At 53.8% G+C, this 18,269-nt stretch overlaps 2 protein-coding genes across 10 annotated transcripts in view; both read right to left on the minus strand.

Annotated features, from left to right (window-relative positions):
• Positions 1–6,215, minus strand: part of MTMR4 (myotubularin related protein 4) — a 30,580-nt gene extending 24,365 nt beyond the window's left edge. Inside the window, exons 1-2 of one of the 3 annotated variants that reach the window (XM_055101617.2) lie at positions 4,191–6,215; positions 2,679–2,717 (exon numbers count right to left, since the gene is read on the minus strand). In XM_055101617.2, coding sequence (XP_054957592.1) covers positions 2,679–2,681 — 3 coding nt within the window. In that variant the 5' untranslated portion in view covers positions 2,682–2,717; positions 4,191–6,215. Of the gene's footprint in view, positions 1–460; positions 738–2,678; positions 2,718–3,915; positions 4,143–4,190 lie in introns of those variants that run through there. The other 2 variants (XM_003817374.6, XM_008970566.5) reach the window with 2 other exon arrangements.
• A 149-nt stretch (positions 6,216–6,364) lies between these two features.
• Positions 6,365–18,219, minus strand: LOC100988353 (septin-4). 7 transcript variants are annotated; one of them, XM_034942568.4, is made up of 13 exons: positions 18,074–18,192; positions 17,593–17,664; positions 12,806–13,102; positions 12,346–12,439; positions 11,821–11,907; positions 11,204–11,327; positions 8,070–8,204; positions 7,839–7,956; positions 7,648–7,749; positions 7,357–7,453; positions 7,101–7,263; positions 6,846–6,945; positions 6,365–6,588 (listed from the first exon to the last, which is right to left on the minus strand). In XM_034942568.4, exons 1-13 carry the CDS (start codon positions 18,074–18,076, stop codon positions 6,529–6,531), a joined length of 1,452 nt encoding a protein of 483 aa, XP_034798459.1. In that variant the 5' UTR covers positions 18,077–18,192; the 3' UTR covers positions 6,365–6,528. The 7 variants fall into 7 exon arrangements, with proteins under 7 accessions (XP_034798459.1, XP_034798460.1, XP_034798462.1 ...); XM_034942569.3 differs by lacking the exon at positions 17,593–17,664 and having other exon boundaries at positions 18,074–18,219; XM_034942571.2 differs by lacking the exon at positions 17,593–17,664 and having other exon boundaries at positions 13,056–13,102; positions 18,074–18,181.
• Positions 18,220–18,269: the final 50 nt, after the last annotated feature.

Below are 18,269 nucleotides of genomic sequence, written 5' to 3' on the forward strand. Positions count from 1 at the left end.
TGCCAGGTGAGGGATGGAATGGTGGAAGAGGGAAGGGACTGGAGCCCCAAGCCAGCTCAAAGACATCCCGTGCTCCCCGACCAACCTCCTAACATCCCATTCAGCCTACTAGCCACATCCCACATCCCCAAGCAAGGATTCAGCGGGTGGGACCAAGAGGGAGAGGCGGAGGTAAAGGGATGTACCCCTGCAGGGCGGGGCCTAGAGATCTGCAGTCAAGGGCAGTGGCTGCGGGGCCAGGATGGACCACAGAATTTCCATTCCTGGCCTTCGACCATCTCCGGCACCCAAAGATTGAAGCAAGTCCAAGAAATAAAAGGGTTAACCCACCTTCCCTGCCCCCCAAACGATCGGGGCCGGGCCAGGGGCCTCGGGAAGGGGGATGGGCTGAAATCGAGGGCTGACCCTGGGCGGGGCTGCGGGTGCCTCCTAGGCCCCCAAAGGCAGGGTGGGCACTTACGAAGCAGCTAAGCATGGAGCAGGAGACGCGGGCGGTCAGGCTCATGGTCGCGGGCGGTCTGGGCCAGCGCACATGTCCCCGGAGCCGCTGCGCTGCCCGCCAGCCCCGGGCGCCCGCCGCATCCCGGCTGCGGGGCTCGCCAGGTGCAGCCGCGGCGGCCAAGAGGCTAGGGCGCTGGTGGCCGGGCCTCCGCGCGGCTCCCGCGCGCCTCTCCCCTCCTCTCCACAATGGAGCGGGCCCAGCTCCGCCCTCCCGCACGAGTGCAGAAGGGAGGGGAGCCAGGCGAGGGGAGAGCCCGGGACCGCGGCGGGAAGGCGGAGGCAGAGGCGGGGCGGCTCCGCGGGCCCCGCCCACAAGCCCAGCCTCCTCCCTCCCCGCGGACCCTGGGCCTCGTAGGAGGGCGTACCCTACTCCAGGGACCTTTAGGAGCTTTCAGGAATCTGGGCTACGGGACCGCCCACATCTTCTCATTTCCCTTCTTCCAAGGTGAGCCACCCCATGCCCTCTTACAAACCCATCCCCTCGCCCCCTCCCCTAAGTTCCCCCGACGCCTGCTCTGGATCCCAAGGTGGAGCTCACCTACCCGCACCCCATTTGCTTCCTCCTTTCCCTCCAAAACCACTACCCACCATGCCCCTGCCCATCAGGGTCCTTCAATCCCGTGACTTCGTTAAACCTTTCTTTCCCCTTAGAATGGTGCCAGGTTAGTCATTCCATGCTCCTGGAAGGGGAAATGAGCTTTTTATTCCAACGCCCCTACCCAACCCTACTCCTTCAGCTCCATCTCTCCCTTGTTTCACATTCTGATCTCTGGGTAAGAAAGTCCTTCTTGGAGGAGAAAGGATTTCTTAGTCTGGGAAAGTGAAGAGCTAGAAGTATCGACCACAGAAGCTATACAAAAAAAACGAAACTTGAAACCCAGGAGCAGCGGAGTAGAGAGAGTTGGGTAGAGGGCCAAGGAATAAGGACCAGGAATAAGGGGCTCAAAATGTCACCAAGAGTCACAGAGGGAGCTGGCTGGAACCCCAAACTTCCTGCACCTTGTAACTTTCAGACACCAGGGCTTTTGTCTTGTTTGGGGGAGAAGGGAGTAATAAAAGAAAACCTGACATTTTATTAAGCATCTACAATGAGCCAGGCAGTTTCTAACATTATCTCAGTAAAACTTTTCAAGCCCCAAGAAGTAAACCTTATCCTGTCTTACTCGTGAGACTCAAGCTTAGAGAGAAAGTATGTAATTTAACTAAGTGGTGGTGCTAGGATTTGAAATTAGATGAAGCTGACTGTGAAGCCCATGCTCTTTTCAGGGTAGCCCAGAAGAGAAAAAGAGGAGCTATCTGTTGGTGGGGGCCAAAACCAGCAGGCTTTCTGAGAAGAGACTGAACCAATAGTGCACACACCAAATCCACATGTCTATGGAAGGAAGGGAGGGAGGGAGGATATCCTCTCATCTACTGAATTCTTTAACCTGCCCCTAAGCACAAGGGACACCTAAAAGAAACCAAAGAGATACTACCAGGTTAAGGGCCTGGTCTGGGCCAGGGCCTACAGCTCTCTAGGCCTTTCCCATTTCACTGCCTCCTCCTAGCTCTCAGGAGTTAAGGGCTTCCCTGGACTTGGGGTGAGAGAAGGGCTGTTACAGTTAATGGAAAATTAATAGGATCATTGTAAACCACCTCTGGTGATATTCTGGGCACCCTGAAGATGCTATCCTGATAGATATTCAATCAGCTGTCACCTGTAGTGGCTTAACAGCAGCACCCTGGAACTAGAGAAGCCCCACAGTTTTGGTGGAGTCACTCCTGATATAGCATCCACAATATTCAAAGAACCCACCAGAAGTCCAAAGATCTTGAGATAAAGAAGGCCCAGCTTTTCAGACCAGAACACAGAGATTCTACCGGGGACCCAAGAAAAGCAAGAAGAGGGCTGTTATGAAGGGTTAATAGAACCAGTGGTGGGTAGGGAGTAGGAGGAAAGTGTGGGGCCTAGCACATGCAGAAAATTATTTCTAGAAGCTTCCAGTCCCAGTGCTGTATACTGGCTGATGTTTTGCAATCTAAAGAAACCCTAATTTATCTCCAGGGCAGATGAACATGTTTAGGAGCTGAACAGGGTAGCCTGGAGCTCAAGGTCTAGGACAGGTGGGGCAGCTTCACAGAGAAAGACACATGGATTACAGAAAACACAATGGCCTGAGGAAAGACAGGGTACTCACCATTCTACCGTGGCAAGGGTACTGGCTGCCTGCTTCTCACTGTAAGGAGACAGAGGAACATAAAAGTAAAGGACCCCATTAACATTACCATAGAATCAACAAATGACACACATCTACCCCTGACCTTCTCTACAACTCTTATTCTTCTCCCTCACAGAGACTCCAGTCTCTCCACAAGTCACCATGCCAGAGAGAGGCAATGGGAGCTACATGGGGAGAAAGCAACAAGTGATCCTGCAGGGCACGAAGTCAGCCACGAAGTTCTGAAACAGGAATGAGTGTCATCCAAGATTATTCGGCAGAATTCAGGAGTCCTGATTTCCAGACGCAGAGGGAGAACACTTCTTTCTCAGGGAGCAGAACTGCCAACTATGAAGAGACACAGGCTGCCCAACTGGGGCTCATTTTAGGCCCTGACTCTTGGGGTGAAGTGGCAGTAGTTGAAGGAGCATGAATCCACAGGAATGTTTTGCCAGTCTCTGAGTTTGGGAGTAGTACCCACCTGACCTGTTTACTGGGGGCAGAGTCCAGAGTGGGACAAGAGGGAGGGGACCACAACCTGTGATCAGAGGGCAGCAGGGCTGCACAGGTCCTGCTGAGTGTATTTGACACCAAGTGGGGTGGAGGTTATGGAGAGGAGGCCACACAACAGGGACAGAATCAGGCCAATCCAGGCCTTGGAGTCAGCATCTGTCCAATGAGCCCAAGTAACAGGGATTTCAGGATAGGGCCTCCTAGGCTCACTTAGGGATCCAGGCCTAGGTTTCACTGACACTTTCCTTCATGCCTGCTTTCCTCAGGCAGTGCAGCAGAGCCCTGCGGGAGGCTGCGGGGATAAAAGCCTCCATCTGTGGTACTGCCCACCTCCCTGTTCACAGTATCCTCTTCCCTAGGCCATTCTCCCTCATGGGGGAACCGGCAAGAGGCAAGCCAGAGGTGCTGCCTCACCGCCCACTGGCAGCAGCCCCAGGGAAGGAAGGGAGGGAAGGAGGGACAAGGATCAGGCCTGGGAGGCCCAGGGTTTTCAGACCTAGGGGATCTGGTCCCAGGGGGCGGGCCAGGTTGGCAGGGGAGCCCAGGTGCCCAGGTTCTAGGGGCGGAGCCTAAAGACTGGGAGGCGGAGCCCCAAATGACAGAAGGCGGGACTCAGGAAAGCCGGTGGGGGCCAGGGCGGAGCCGGGCAAGACGCGGTCGTTGCGGTTCCCAGGCTTGCAGTGCAGGGGGCACGGTGACTCACCCAGGCGGCGTCCGCCCGACCCTCTGAGGCCGCGCTCTTGCCACTTCCGTCTCCCGCAGCTGCTGAGGCCGCGCAGTCCCGACCCCACCACGGTGCCCCTCTCCTGAACCAATCATATCTCTAGCCTGTAGCCGCCCTGGCCAATGGCCACGCCAAGTCCCGCCCTGCCCCCATCACGCAGCCAACGCCCTCACTCTCGACCCCACTCGTTGGTCGAGTCGGGCAAACGCCCTCCCAGCCTTTAGCCAATCGGATGCCTAAAGACGAGACTATACCTGGAGGAAGGAGGCGCGGCGCCGGAGGGGAGACGCGACCAATGGGAAATCACAGCGCGTCCTTGCGGCAGCCAATAGGAGAGCAGTAAAGAGGGGGCTGCTGGCCACTGCTCTGGGGACCGGAAGTGGAGGCGGCTCGTCGCCTACTGGTAGCGCAATTAGAGGCGGGCATTGTAGGTTACATGCCTAAAGCCACTTCCGGTGGTGGCCCCGCCCGGGAGGTACTTCTGAAACAGGTCCCCAGTGGCACCTCAGTTTATCCATTCCCGTTTTGGTTTCGCAGCTGTCATCCGGTCCCAACGCCAGAATAGGAGAAAAACCTGCAGGCTAAGAGAGAAGGGAGGGCTGGGCCTGAGGTTCAGTCTTGGTCATCTCCGACTGGCGGCGCTAGGATTTCCCCCTTCCTGTGTCTTGATGGGTTCCTCCAACACTCACTTTGTATCGATAAACGACCCTGCAGTTCTTCACGACCTGCATTGCGCTGGCAGTCCTGAGTGAAGTACTCTCCTCTCATCCCAGAGATGGGAAACCTGGATCTGAGACTGCCAGCTAGCTGCGGCCTCCTAGTCTGTAAAGCGAGGGGAGACCAGGACGCTCCCAAGGACCCGGCTTATCGCCCCTCCCTTTCCTTCCCGGGGACCCAGAACAGACCACAAGACGGAGGGTGGCCGCTGGAGGTCGCCGTGGCCCCGCGATACCACCAACCGACAGAAATGGAGAACAGTTGATTCAGATTCAGCTGATATTCTCAGGTCTGGAGCGGGCCTGAGCGCTTTAATTAGCCCGGGGCTAATGTCCTCACCCATCTTTGTTTATAGAACATTGAAACTTCAGTACTGTTGGTAAGTTCCAGGAAGACAGGAACTTTGCACTACTTGAACTCCAGGGTCTAGAACAGCCTGCAATCTAGCAGATGCTGTAAATTTTTTAATTAAATACTGAACTCCTGTAGGACAGTGATTGTGTTTTTATTCATTCCCAGCACTTACTATAGTGTTTGGTGATTACAACGGCTGCAGCATTTGTTCAAAGCTCTATCACAGGCTTTCTACAGTGTAGAGCTTAACCTGCCTATCCCTTTTCCCAGATCAGGGGAAACAGAAAGTCAGGAGGTTGCACGCAGTTAATACCTTGTGTTTTCCCAAGGGCAGGTATCAAATACAAAACTGCGTCCGCCGCAGCTGGAATACGCACAGGCATCAAAATGGGGCCTTTTGGGCTGGGCGCGGTGGCTCATGCCTGTAATCCCAGCACTTTGGGGGGCCGAGGCGGGCGGATCTCAAGGTCAGGAGATCGAGGTCATCCTGGCTAACACGGTGAAACCCCGTCTCTACTAAAAATACAAAAAATTAGTCGGGCGTGGTGGCGGGCGCCTGTAGTCCCAGCTACGGAGTCCTGTAGTCCCAGCTACCTAGCTTGCAGTGAGCCGAGATAGCGCCGTTGCACTCCGGCCTGGGCGACAGAGCGAGACTCCGCCTCAAAAAAAAAAAGGGCGGGGGGACTTTTGGACAGTCCTTTAATATTGGGGAAGTGCCCCCAATTTTTTTCTTTTTCTTTCTTTCTTTCTTTTTTTTTTTTTGAGACAGAGTCTCGCCCTGTCACCCAGGCTGGAGTGCAGTGGCACCATCTCAGCTCACTGCAAGCTCCGCCTCCCGGGTTCAGCCATTCTCCTGCCTCAGCCTCCCGAGTAGCTGGGACTACAGGCGCCCGCCACCACGCCCGGCTATTTTGTATTTTTAGTAGAGACAGGGTTTCACCGTGTTAGCCAGGAGAAGTGCCCCAAATTTCTAATCCCTTAAGCCAGGACCTTGGTAGCCCTGAGGTGTGATGGGAGACTCTGGACAGAACCACCTGTTGACCTATCCAGGACCCAAATATGCACCACAGCTAGGAATCTTTTTATTACCAAAGGTACTGTATGTGTGAAAGATGGAGAGAGACCCAGACCCCAGATAACAGAGGCATGATAGATATGATCGTCAAGATGGAGAAGCCAGGCTGGATTCTAAGCAGGGACTTAGAAGGGGAAAGGAAGTGGAAAGTTTTCCCCATTCTCCCTTCCCTACTAAAAGCCAGAAGCCAACATCTTCTACCATTAGCCTTTCAAAACTGGGTCCCAGGATCTTGATCTCCAGGAGGTCATAAAAATACACACAGGGACACCAGAAGCCACCTACGGATTTATTAAACTTTATTTCCTCTGAGTCTCTGGGCAGTCAGCAGGGATGTAAGGCGAAGTGGCAGTAGCTGAAGGGGCCTGAGCAGAGCTGGTGCTGGGAGGGGCCGGCATGGACAGGAAGAAGAGGAGGAGATTTAAATATCCAGGGCTGAAAGCCAGTTAATAGTTCTCCTTCATCTGTTTTTGTATTTTGTGTAGCATCTCCTGCATCCGCCGCAGCTGGAATAGGCACAGGCATCAAAATGGGGCCTTTTGGAGAGTCCTTTAGTATTGGGAAAGTGCCCCAAATTTCTAATCCCTTAAGCCAGAACCTTGGTAGCCGTGAGGTGTGATGGAGACTCTGGACAGAACAACCTATTGACCTATCCAGGACCCGAATATGCACCAGAGCCAGGGATCTTTCTATTACCAAACAAAGAGATACCAACGTTGGTGATCAAACAGGAGACCTCCCCTATACCCCATACTGCTCTCACCTCCTCATCTTTCTCTCGGATAAGCTTCTCAGTTTCTGGATCTGTCCCTGGTGGGACAGCAGGGATGGGGAAGTCGGTACCACTTTCCCGAGTCAGTTTGCTAAAGGGAGAAAAGGGCTGATAAGGCGAGGAGGACCCCAGCACCCGCTTAGATTGAGCCCAGGGCCTATAGAAGAACAAAAGTAGGGCTTGGTCTCACCCAAGGCTAGGCTTGGGATCTCCCCCTGCCAGCTTTGTCCTGGCTTCTGGTCATACTTGCGATTCCGTTCCTTCACCACCAGGCGGGTCATGCTCTGGATGCACTGTGCCCGGTAGTTCTCATAATGTGTCTCCCGCGTCACATCCTTCAGGTCCTGCATGTGGGTACGTACCAGCATTGTCCTCAGCTTCACAAAGTCGCAGTGCCCTGGGTTTTCCACTGCATAGCAAGGCTAGGGGTCAGCCAGAGGCATAGGTAGGGGAGAGCCACTGAGGGCAAGGAGATCCCCTGGTCACAGGCTCAGTGCTTTACCTTCCACGATGCCCCAGGGGTAGAGTCGACCCCGAACTCGCCGCCCTCTGGCCTCTACTACAGTGTTGCTGCCAATTACTGCAAATGGGATGCTTTCCTGGAAGAGGTTAGGGGTGCCTGTCAGCACCCTCTGTTCTCACCTCTTTCTTTCCACCTGTATCGTCATCTTCTCTGCTTCATTCTAGGAAGCCAGGGTCCTTTCCCACCCTGATAGCCTGAATATAGAATTCTACTCCCTTTTTCTACCCGGAAGAAATAAGATAGGAATGGGATGCCCTAGAGTGGCCCCACCTTTAGGGCTTGGTCCTGCAATTTGAAGTCCTCATCCTCATCAGAGTCACAGTCTGGGAATTGATAGATCTTGATTCCAAAATGCTCAATCTCCTCCCGGATCTGACAAACAGATGAGGGGCCCACAGTTCTGGGGACCACATCCTTTCTAGAAGCCCACCTGATCCCCTCCCACCACCAGCTTCCCTCACTTTGCGTTTCTTGCGGTCCACTTCGGGAGGTGTCAGTGTGTCTGCCTTAGCCAGGATAGGCACGATGTTGACCCGCTGATGTAGGGCCTTCATGAATTCAACATCCAATGGCCGGAGCCTGGGGAACAGGAATCTGTGACCACCTGCTAGTGGCAGCCCTGCCCCTGGTGCTCTTGGCCTGTTCCCTTGACAGCACCCGGTGGTGCCAGGAGCCTCAGGCTTGGACCATACCCGTGGCCGAAGGGTGAGATGAAGTACAGGCAGCAGTGCACCCTGTTGTCTTGGATGTTCTTTCGGTTCAGGCCACTCTCGTCTCGGAAATACTGCTCAAACTGCTGATCAATGTATTCTGCCACAGGCTTCCAGCTGGGGCAGGGACAGACAAGCAGAGAAACTGTGAGAGTGGGAGCCACCTAGTGAGCTCTGGGACTACTGAGAAGTAGCCCACTCCCTGAGCAGTGTTTTTAAGACACTGTTATTCCCTGGCTTGCTTTACTAAATCTTTAGAGAAATTCCTGAATGGGGTGGGGTGTATCTCACATGTCCTGATACAAAATTAGACTGAGTACTCAGGCAAGTTTAATAAATACTAGCTTGATGACAGGGAAAGGGCCCAGGTGATCAAACAAAGCAGTAAGAATAGGCTGGGCACGGTGGCTCACCCCTGTAATCCCAGCACTTTGGGAGGCCGAGGCGGGTGGATCACTTAAGGTCAGGAGTTTGAGACCATCTTGACCAACATGGTGAAACCCTGTCTCCACTAAATATACAAAAATTAGCTGGGCGTGGTGGTGTGCACCTGAGTAGTCCCAGCTACTCAGGAGTCCGAGGCAGGAGAATCACTTGAACCCAGGAGGTGCAGGTTGCAGTGAGCCAAGATGATACCACTCCAGCCTGGGTGATGGAGCCAGACTGTCACAAAAAAAAAAAAAAAAAAAAAAAAGGAGAAGAAGAAGAAAAAAAGAATAGCAAGGTGGCTGCAGGCAAATACCAACTGGAAGCCAGGGAAACCCTAAGTCAGGTTTCCAGTGTAACCTCAGAGCCTCTTTGCTCATGTGTTTCTACCCTTTCCTCTACCTCTCCAAACCCACTCCATCCTTCAAGGCCCTAAGAACTATCTCTTCCAGGAAGTCTCCTTTGACTATACCAATATACACTGCTCTCCCCTTCTCTTCACTACAAAGCAAAACAAATAAATAAATAAATTTCCCCAAGAACCTCAATTTTCATAACATTTGCTCTTTTATTATTTTGTTTAATCCTCACTGCCCTGACAGGTGGACATTATGCATTATGATCATCATCACTCTCATTTCATACATGAAGAAACTAAATCCAGAGCAGCTAACAGGTTTGCTCCAGGCCAGGGGTGGTAGTTCACACCTGTAATCCTAGCACTTTAGGAGGCCAAGGTAGGCTGATCACTTGAGCCCAGGAGTTCAAGACCAGACTGGGCAACATAGTGAGACCCCCATCTCTACAAAAAATACAAAAAAGTTAGCTTGGTGTGGTGGCATACACCTGTAGTTCCAGCTACTTGGGAGGTTGAGGTGGGAAGATAACCTGAGCCCAGGGAGCCCCAGGAGGCGGTTGATCAGGCCACTGCACTCTAGCCTGGGCAACAGAGTGAGAACCAGTCTCAAAAAAAAAAAAAAGAAAAAGAAAAAGAAAGGAGGAAGGAGAGGGAAAGGAAAAGGACTTTCTGTAGGTCATTTAGCTAGTAAATTCTCTACCCACCTGAGCCCCTACAGCTCAGTGCACTTGCCACTACACATTGCCTGACCCATTTACTAATTTAAGTTGCTATCTGATTGAAACATGTTAGAGAACTGCCCCCACCTCCCCTGCTTCCCTGTTGCCACTTGACTATAAGCCTCTCAGGGATAGGAATCATTCATGCTTGTTCTGAATCCCTTAAAATGTCCACCACAGGCTGGACATCTAGTATGTGCTCAATACATTCTAGCTGATTTGATGCTCTGCTGTTGCCATGTTGAAATTCTTAAAAATTTTGAACACGGGGCCCTACATTTTCATTTGCACTGGGCCCAACAAATTATGTTGCTGGTCCTGCAATTATCATTGTTAAAATTCCTGAGTATGCTGTAAATAGCCCTTTACACTTTTCAGTGTGCATGCATCATGTTGGGTGATGTTCAAATCAATTGGAGAGGTGGTAAGGGCTGGTATATTTTAATTAAATAAGTGTCTGACAAAATGAGTATATATGGAGGTGGACTTTGAACTGTGAGGTGCCTGGCAAATGAAATTATTAGTATTATGGAAGGTAAGAGACAGTAGGTAAATTGATTGAAGGAGATCATTTGCTCAAGATCATGAAGTTACTAAATGCCAATCAAGATTTGAACTCTCTGTCTAGGGCTCTTAGCACTGCCTGCCTAACTTCTTCATCAAAGCTACCACCTTTTCTCCTGTCAATCTCATCCATTTCCCTCTTCATCTACTCACTTAGGTCTGACCATTACCTAAGCTGGAGGTAACGGTCAGACCTACTGACCATTAGCTGGAGGGGGGGTCCCTCCAGTGCCTGAAAAATAAAAAAGGCCGAATGATAGGGGGTTGTGGTAAATCCAGCTTTTCTTTCGGCAGGTAGCCTAGAGGGTGCCTGGAGTTTAAACAAAGTTCCACCATTTTTCCATTTTGCCTATTCTTCCTCACCTTTACCCTCCCTCCATACATGCCCAGCCCTTCAACAAGATTGTGTGCGGCACCTAAAATGTTGCTAGTGAAAGGAAAAAGGGTGACAGTTTATTCGGCATCTACTATGTAATCAACTCTGTGCTACATGTTTTCACACTTCACATGTGTTTGTTTTTAAGGCTCTTCTTTCTTATCTTTTTTTTTTTTTTTTTTTGGAAGGTTTCGCTTTGTCTTCTAGGCTATAGTGCAGTAGTGCAATTATGGCTCACTGCAGCCTCAACCTCCTGAGCTCAAGTGATTCTCCTGCCTCACCCTCCCCAGTAGCTGAGACTACAGGCCTATGCCACCATGCCCAGCTAATTTTTAAAACTTTTTGTAGAGATGGGATCTCACTATGTTGCCCAGGCTGGCCTGGAACTCCTGGCCTCAAGTGATACTTCCGCCTCAGCCTCTTCTTTCTTATGTCCCTATCCCATTATAGAATCATAGGGCAGAATTGGAAGGAACATTAAAAATCATCTATTCCAATCCTTTCCCTCTTACTTTATAAAGGAGGAGATGGCTGTCCAGTAAGGGAAGTCACATGCTCAAGGTCATAGACCGCTTCCTCCTGATAAGTATGGATATATCTGGGCCTATGTGTGTACCTGTGTATGGAGAAGGGTGGCTCAGGGGCAGCTGGGATTGTGCTTACTCAGACATACCACTCTGTGTTGTTGACTGCATCCCCAAAACCTGGTGTGTCCACAATGGTGAGCCGCAGCCTCACACCCTTCTCTTCTATGTCCACTGCATGCTTAGTGATCTCCACAGTTTGCATGATCCTCTCTGGAGAAAGGGGAAACTGAGGCCAGGGCAAGGGCAGGGACCTGCCCAGTCAGGATGAACCGCCCACCCCAGCCAGCCTTGTTGCTCAGACTGCCTAATCCACACTGCCCCCTTCTCCACTCCCAAGCTGTCTGGGGGACTGTTCTCTGGGAACCAGCAAGGAGTACATTTCCCAACACAGGAAATGCCGGCGGCTGTTGGCTCTGGCCCCAGCCTCTTCTCTGCTCCCGGTTTTTTTCTTGGATTCCTGGAATCCTTGGGGGTCAGAGACTCATTCAGAGAGCAAGACTCTGGTCTCTGCCCTGCTTCAGCACCCAAATCTTTAGGGAGCTGGCTGGTGGGCTGCCAGGCAGTTAGGCCTATGGAGAGCTGCTGTCAGTCTCTCTAGGAGGCCATGGTTTCCTGCATGTGGGGGAGAGCCCCATCCCCCAGACTCTGGAGTGAGTTTAATTTCCCAAGGCAAGTCTGCCTGATTGTCCTCTCCTTTCCTTACCTTCAGCACCAAGAAGTTTCCGGTCCCGGTACAGATCAGTGAGGAAGAGGCTATTGACAAGTGTGGATTTGCCCAGGCCAGACTCTCCTGAGAGGAGAGAGGACAGAGGCACCAAATCAGAAGGTAAGATCTATAGCCAAAAAGCAACTCCACTGGATCAAGGTTTAGGGGGGACTGCTTTCTTATCTAATTGAAACTAGACTAACCAAACTATAGCATTTTAGAGCTGGGAGGAAGCACAGAGATTGGCTTGGGGGAGCAAGAGATTGCCCAGGGTCACACAAAAAGAGGCAAATGCTAGGAAACTGTTGGTCAGATGCTCTTTGCAACCAATTCGAACCCCCACCCCCACCCCACCCCACATACATACACTCTCACAGGCCAGTGACTCCTGGCTGTTTTGCAAAACAGTACAGCCACTCGCTGCTTGCTCCCTCCGACCTATACTCCCTTCCCACTCACGGACACACACACCATCCCCACCTGAAACACACCCTGCCCAACCCAGCCCTGCCCCTTTTTTACCTGCCACCATGAGGGTAAAGTCAAAGCCTTTCTTCACGGACTTTCGGTGGACTTGGTTGGGGAGGGTTGCAAAGCCCACATATTCCTTGTCATCCTAGTAGACAGGAAGGCAGAATGCGTCACGGTGAGGAGCCAAAGGGGCCCCGGCACCCAGCGCCAATCTTCTCTCCCTTTCAGGCCTTTGCCCCAGCCTTAAAAAAGCAGTGCCAGACTTCTGTGAGTTCCCATCTGAGGCCACCAGCTGGGCCTCCTGCCCTTGCTGAAACTGCAAATTTCCAGTGCCCTTGGGGGCAGATATCTTGGAGCTAGGGCTGACACAGGACTGAAAGAGGTCCCAGATACACACACACACACAAACACACACACACACACACACACACACACACACACACTCTGCTCCCTGCCCCCGGTCTTCCTGCAGCAGCCCACTGAAAGGCAAATGCAGGGCTGGAGGCTCTACCTCAGAGGAATCATAGGGATCAAGCTTGCCCCATGGGCTGCGGGGCCTGGCAGATGGGCTGAGAGGGGCTGGGGCACAGAAGTACTGCTGGTTGTCAGAGGACTGGGGCCACGAGGGGGGTCTGAACTCCAGGTCATCATCATAGAGGTCCGGGGCCTGGGGCCTTGGCTCCGGGACTTGGGGCCTGGATGCCCAGGTCTTAGCCTCTGGTGGGTGGCAGCTCGCATTTCCTGAGAAATCCTTCACGAACTTGCTCAGTTCTCCATCATCCGTGGTGTCCTCCAGGAAACGCTTGATCTGGGGGAAGCGGGGTGGGTAGAATAGATGGGTGGTGCCGGGAAGGGAGCCGGAAGGGAAGAATGAGGAAGGAGACAGAAGACAGGAGAAGGCAAGAGGGAAAGGGAAAGCACTTGTGGTTAGAAGAAAAAGAAACTGCAGCCAAGACAGAGGAAGTGCTCACCATCCCTCCCTCACCTGCTCACAAGCCTCCCCAATCCAATATGCCAGGAAGGGTCCCAGGGTCCAGGAAGAGCCCTGGGCACCCCCAGAGCCCTGGCAACTGCTCTTGGGAACTAAGGAACTCCAGTTCTGGTCTCCTTCTCAGCAGCATGTTTTTTGAGGCTGCCTTTCCTGGGGTTCTGGCCTAGCCAGGGACTGTCTCAGGCCAGGAAGTAAGGCCAGACTGATTAAGATAGAGCAGACAGAGGCATTAAACCCAAAAGGAGAGTACAGTGCATCAGAATGGGGCAGGGACATGAGGGAAGTAGGTAAGGGAGAAGAAAGCTGACTGCATCAGGCAGGTCAACCAGCAGGGGGTTCTGTACCTCCTGTCACTACTGGTCAGTGAGCTGGGGGACTGGGGTACAGATTCTACTGCTGGTGCTCAATTCCCAGGGTTCACTGCCCAGCGCTCAGTATAGTTGATCCTACCCCTTACTCCAGACACTGAGCCACACCCAAATCTGACCCTGGGCCCTGGGAGAGAAGAGTAAACCCGCCAGTGGATGCTGACTGTGGGTGGGAGGCAGCTGGGAGAGACCAGGTGAGGGAGGATGGAAGAGCCTGGGAAAGGCTGGGCCTCCAGAGCTTCTGACAGCCCCCAACTGTGAGGGACATATAAGGGGAAGCACCCTGAGTTGTCTCCTTACCCCCTCTGCCCAGAGCCAGCAGTGCACGAGAGGGCCTGGCCTGAACCATGACCCACAGGGAGTGGAAGGCAGAGAATGGACTGACTCCTCTGTAGAAGCCTGTTCTACCCCATCCCCAGCTCAGAAGAGGAACTGTTTCCCCCAACTCTCATTGTCAGCTCTAGACCCTAAAGATTCTCCTCTCCTTTGGGGGTCAGCCTCCTTCGTGGGGTGCCTGGCAGTGCTGGGCTCAGCTCTGCCTCACAATACCCACGTGCCACCCCCAGACAATGGACAAGGGCCGGCTGCAGAGGCTGACTCACTCTCTGAGGGTTAGCCAAGCCAGTGGGGACTACCCCAGACCACTGTGGAGTCCCAGCTAGAGTGAGGAAGATAAGATGGCCACAGTCTTCCTGCAAAGGGAAGAATTGAGGGAGGCAGATATGCATACTGCCAGGTGTATGCCAGAGGGAAGAGGTTGAGATAGGGAGGTTAGAGGGAAAAGTCTGCTAGGAGCTACTGCCAGGCTGTTGCCTCTGAAGTCTTCACACCTGCTTACAGCCATAGTCTCCAGTGCTCGCCTGGACAGAGGGGAGGAAAAGAGGCCCCTTAGCCCAAAACTAGAACCAGCAGGTGGAGGCTGGGTGACCAGAAGAGGCTATCCTGAGGCAAGCCTAACCCAAGGCTTTTCTCACCTATGACATTTGTGAGGTCCAGTGGTGACCATACATCCCAGTCTATGCCTGCTGTCCTGGCATCATGATTAATTGTGCCCTTTCACTCTCAAAAGTGTCCCAGCTTACATGGCAACAGAGAAGGGGTGGGACTGGGGGCAGCACGACGTGTTGTCTGGCAGCTAATAAGTCTGGGGAATTCCAGGAAATCCTGCCTCTCTGCACAAATCCACAATGACCCAGCAGTTGGTCTGGGGGTCAGGACATGGGTGGGAGAGAGAAAGCTGTGCTTCACCTGGTTTCCCAGGAGCACTGAGTGGAGGGGCAGGGAAGGGAGAAAGGAAGGCCCTAATGAAGATCCCTAGCCCCCATGATCTTCCAGCAGAGCCTCCGGGAACCCAGCACCATCCTCATCTCTGCCAGCCCTGGCTGCTCATCCGCATGGAGGGGGCCACAGGGGCTCTAGACAAGGAGTCAGGACACCAGGGTCTTCACCTCCTGCCTGTCCATCCCCACTCCCAGCTCTGCCAGTGACCAAATCATTTTCTGACTTTGAGCCCCAATCCCAGCCAAGGCAGGGGGAAGACAGGTCACGTCCACCCATCTCCCAGAGCAGCACCTTACCCCAGCTTCAGTCCTGTCCTCAGGGACAGAATTCCCTTGCCATCCCAGTGAACGGTCCATGTCCCACGCTTCAGACTCCCTGTCAGAAAGCTCTAGGTCTAATTTTATCTCCCAGGCAAAGTTCCTCACACACAGAAACAGCCTTGTTTTGATGCTGTTGTTGTCTGGCTTCCTGGCTTGCTCCTTTCCCTTTCTCTTTGACCCCCTTCTGTCTCTGGCAGGGGCCAAAAAAGCCTGTGGAATGTCCTTCCCCACCCCTCTTCTCCTCCCCTTCCCTTGGCTCCCACCCTCCAAGGACAGCTCAGCTGCAGCAGGATCACTTGGTTCCTCTGCAGTCCCCTCCTCCTCTGATTGGCTGCCCCATGACGCCTGCCCGCTGCCTACCCTGGTGGGCACAGCACCAACCTCCCAATGTCTGTTTGCAGCCAGGCTTTTGATCCATTTGACCTCTCCTGTTAACCCCCAAGGACACTGTGGCCTGTCTGAGGACTATGAGCTATCCCCAAGTGACCTGGCCCATCAGCACATGAGGACAGCCACCTAGGATACCCATTCCCAAAGGATTTCAATCCCCCAGTCTCTCTTTCACCTTAACTTTAAGCAGTGCTGGAGTAGGTGAGATGACCTATACTCCCCCATATAGGTTTTCGTGGGAATGGTCCCACACTTCTTCCCAAGTGTTCATTTGTTTTTTTTTTTCCTGTGAGGAATGTCACTGTTTCAGAAATCTGCTCCTAAATTTCCCTGCAGGGAGCATCAGCCACAGAGAAGACTTTGCTCCAGGGACTCCCCTTACCCTAGGACACCTGACCTCTGACTTATAGCAACCTGTATCAATTAGATCACTCCATGGCTTCCATAGTGTCAACAGGGGAGCTGTTAGCACTTGGTCTCTGAGGAGCACGGGTTCAAGGCAATGGGAGGCTGGCAGCCCAGAAGCTTCAGAGCTGCCATTTAGGTGGGAGATAAATTAAGGGGCCTGGTTGGAAGTGTGCACTCAACTAGGGGTCAGGGGTCCACTGTTTCTGGTTGGGTGGAAACATCTTTTGTGAGTCTGGATAGTGTCTTAATTTGAGGACCTTAATGTTCAGTTGTGAATGGCCCTTCCTTGCCTCCCAGGGAGGCTGGGGAGAGAAAGCACTCCCAGATGATAAGATACCTTAAGCTGCTTTGAACCTGAGAAGAGAAGGTGCATCCCAAGTCACAGGATGGTCATTAATGTTGGCCTGTCATTCTTTTCACATGTAAATTTAAACCCCCTGGCACACCTGGGTTGGGGAGGTCTCCCCCACTGATTCCCAAAGCAGCTAGGACACTGACCTCCTTTGACAAAGAGACCCTCATAGAGGAGTCTGATCTGAACCAGTCAGCCTAAGAACTTGGCTGGCTTGAGGGCAGGGGCCTGAGGATGGGGACTTTGGTGATGGTGGTTGGGGTGGAGGGGGGTGTGTCTTTAATTAGAGAAGAACAGTGTGGCCTCGGACAAGCCGAAAGCACCAAGACCTCAGCTGAACTGAACTTAGTGTGTGGCAGAAAAAGCCCCTCTAGCCCCTGCTGGGCTTGGCACTGGGGACAATCAGTGCTTCCCTAGGCTTCCATCCCTAGAACAATCAGTCCATCCATCCACCATGTGGGGAGAAGTGGGGGAAAGGAATAAGGACAGGCCTCTCTCTGGAACCCCCGTTGGGGGAAGGTCACAGGGTCACCAAGACTTCCTGGCCAAGGCTTGGGCCTCTGCCTGGACACAGCTTGAGAGACAAGAGCCCAAAAGGTTGGCCCTACCAAACCTGAAAGCTTCTGATCCCAGGGGGCCCAGGGAGCTCCCTTCTGGAGGCTGCCCACAGCCAACATCCCGCCCCACAGGCTGGTCAGTGATCCCCCCCTGCTGTAAACAGTTTGTGTCCCCCAATGCAGAGGGCAAAGGCTGTGGGGCTTCCAGACTGAGAGGAGAGGATGGTGTGTGGCCTAGAGGTCCTGACACCCTTACGTTATTTGTGGCAGGCTCTGGCAACAATGTCAGGAGAAAAGATTACATCTTCAGAGCCAAGCATCAAAAACTTCCTACCTGGGCACCTCCAGGGAGGCTGGCTGGGGTTACTGTTTCTCTTCCCACTACAGGCAGGTGGCAGGGATGGGTGCCCCCACCCCCACACACTGCAGAGGGACCTGGCTGGTGGGGAGGGAGCGAGTAGATGCAGCAGGAGGAAGCTTTCCCATGGTTCCTGTCCCGGGGGCAGAAGGATATAGCTAATCCCACCGGGCAGGATGGTGGGCTGGGCCTCCCCCTCTCTGGGGTCCCTTTGGGAAAGGGCCAGGGACTGCCCCTTGTCAGGCTGAGGGAAGGAGGGGCCAAGCGTCTTACCATCCCTCCTGGTGAGGCAGGCAGTGTTTGTGGGCCTCCTCTGCGTTTTCCAAATGAAGTTGGTACTGGCCCCTGTGCCCAGGGTAGGTGGGTGAGGAGGGGTTACTCAGGTAAAAGCTGACCCAGGCGAGGATGGGGACCCTCACCTCCGCTTATTACTGATGCGCCTTCCCCAGCCCAAAAAGCGCGTCTCCACCAGCGGGCACCTCCCTCAGCACGGACCCACCCCTTCGTCCTAGAGCGCAGGCATCACCCAGGGGTTGGGGCCCCCTCCGTGGCTGCTCAGAGGGAAAAACTTGGGAGCAGCGACGCACCGCCGCCCGGCAGCAGTGCCAGCCTGTGCCCGGGGCCGGCGACGGCGCCTCCCACCCTGCACAGCCGCGGCTGCGGTGCCGCGGGTCCCCTTGCAGCCGCCCGGGAGCGACCGGCCCTGCGCACCCCAGCCCTGCCCCGCGCCCGCCCGCCTGCCTGCCTGCCTTACCATGGCTGCAGCCCGGGCGGGGCCGGCTCCGCCTGGACAGCGCCCGAGCGACCCGCGGCGGAGCTGCGCGCCGACCTCGCAGCACCGCCGTCACCCTCCCGCCTCCCCGAGTGCGGACCGCTGCGGGAGGGGCCCGGCGGCGGGGGCGGAGCGAGTCGGCCCCGGGGCGGGGCCTGTACCTCAGCTGCTAGCGGTG

The sequence above is a fragment of the Pan paniscus genome, chromosome 19, assembly GCF_029289425.2.
Source record: "Pan paniscus chromosome 19, NHGRI_mPanPan1-v2.0_pri, whole genome shotgun sequence".
Taxonomy (NCBI): Eukaryota; Metazoa; Chordata; class Mammalia; order Primates; family Hominidae; genus Pan; species Pan paniscus.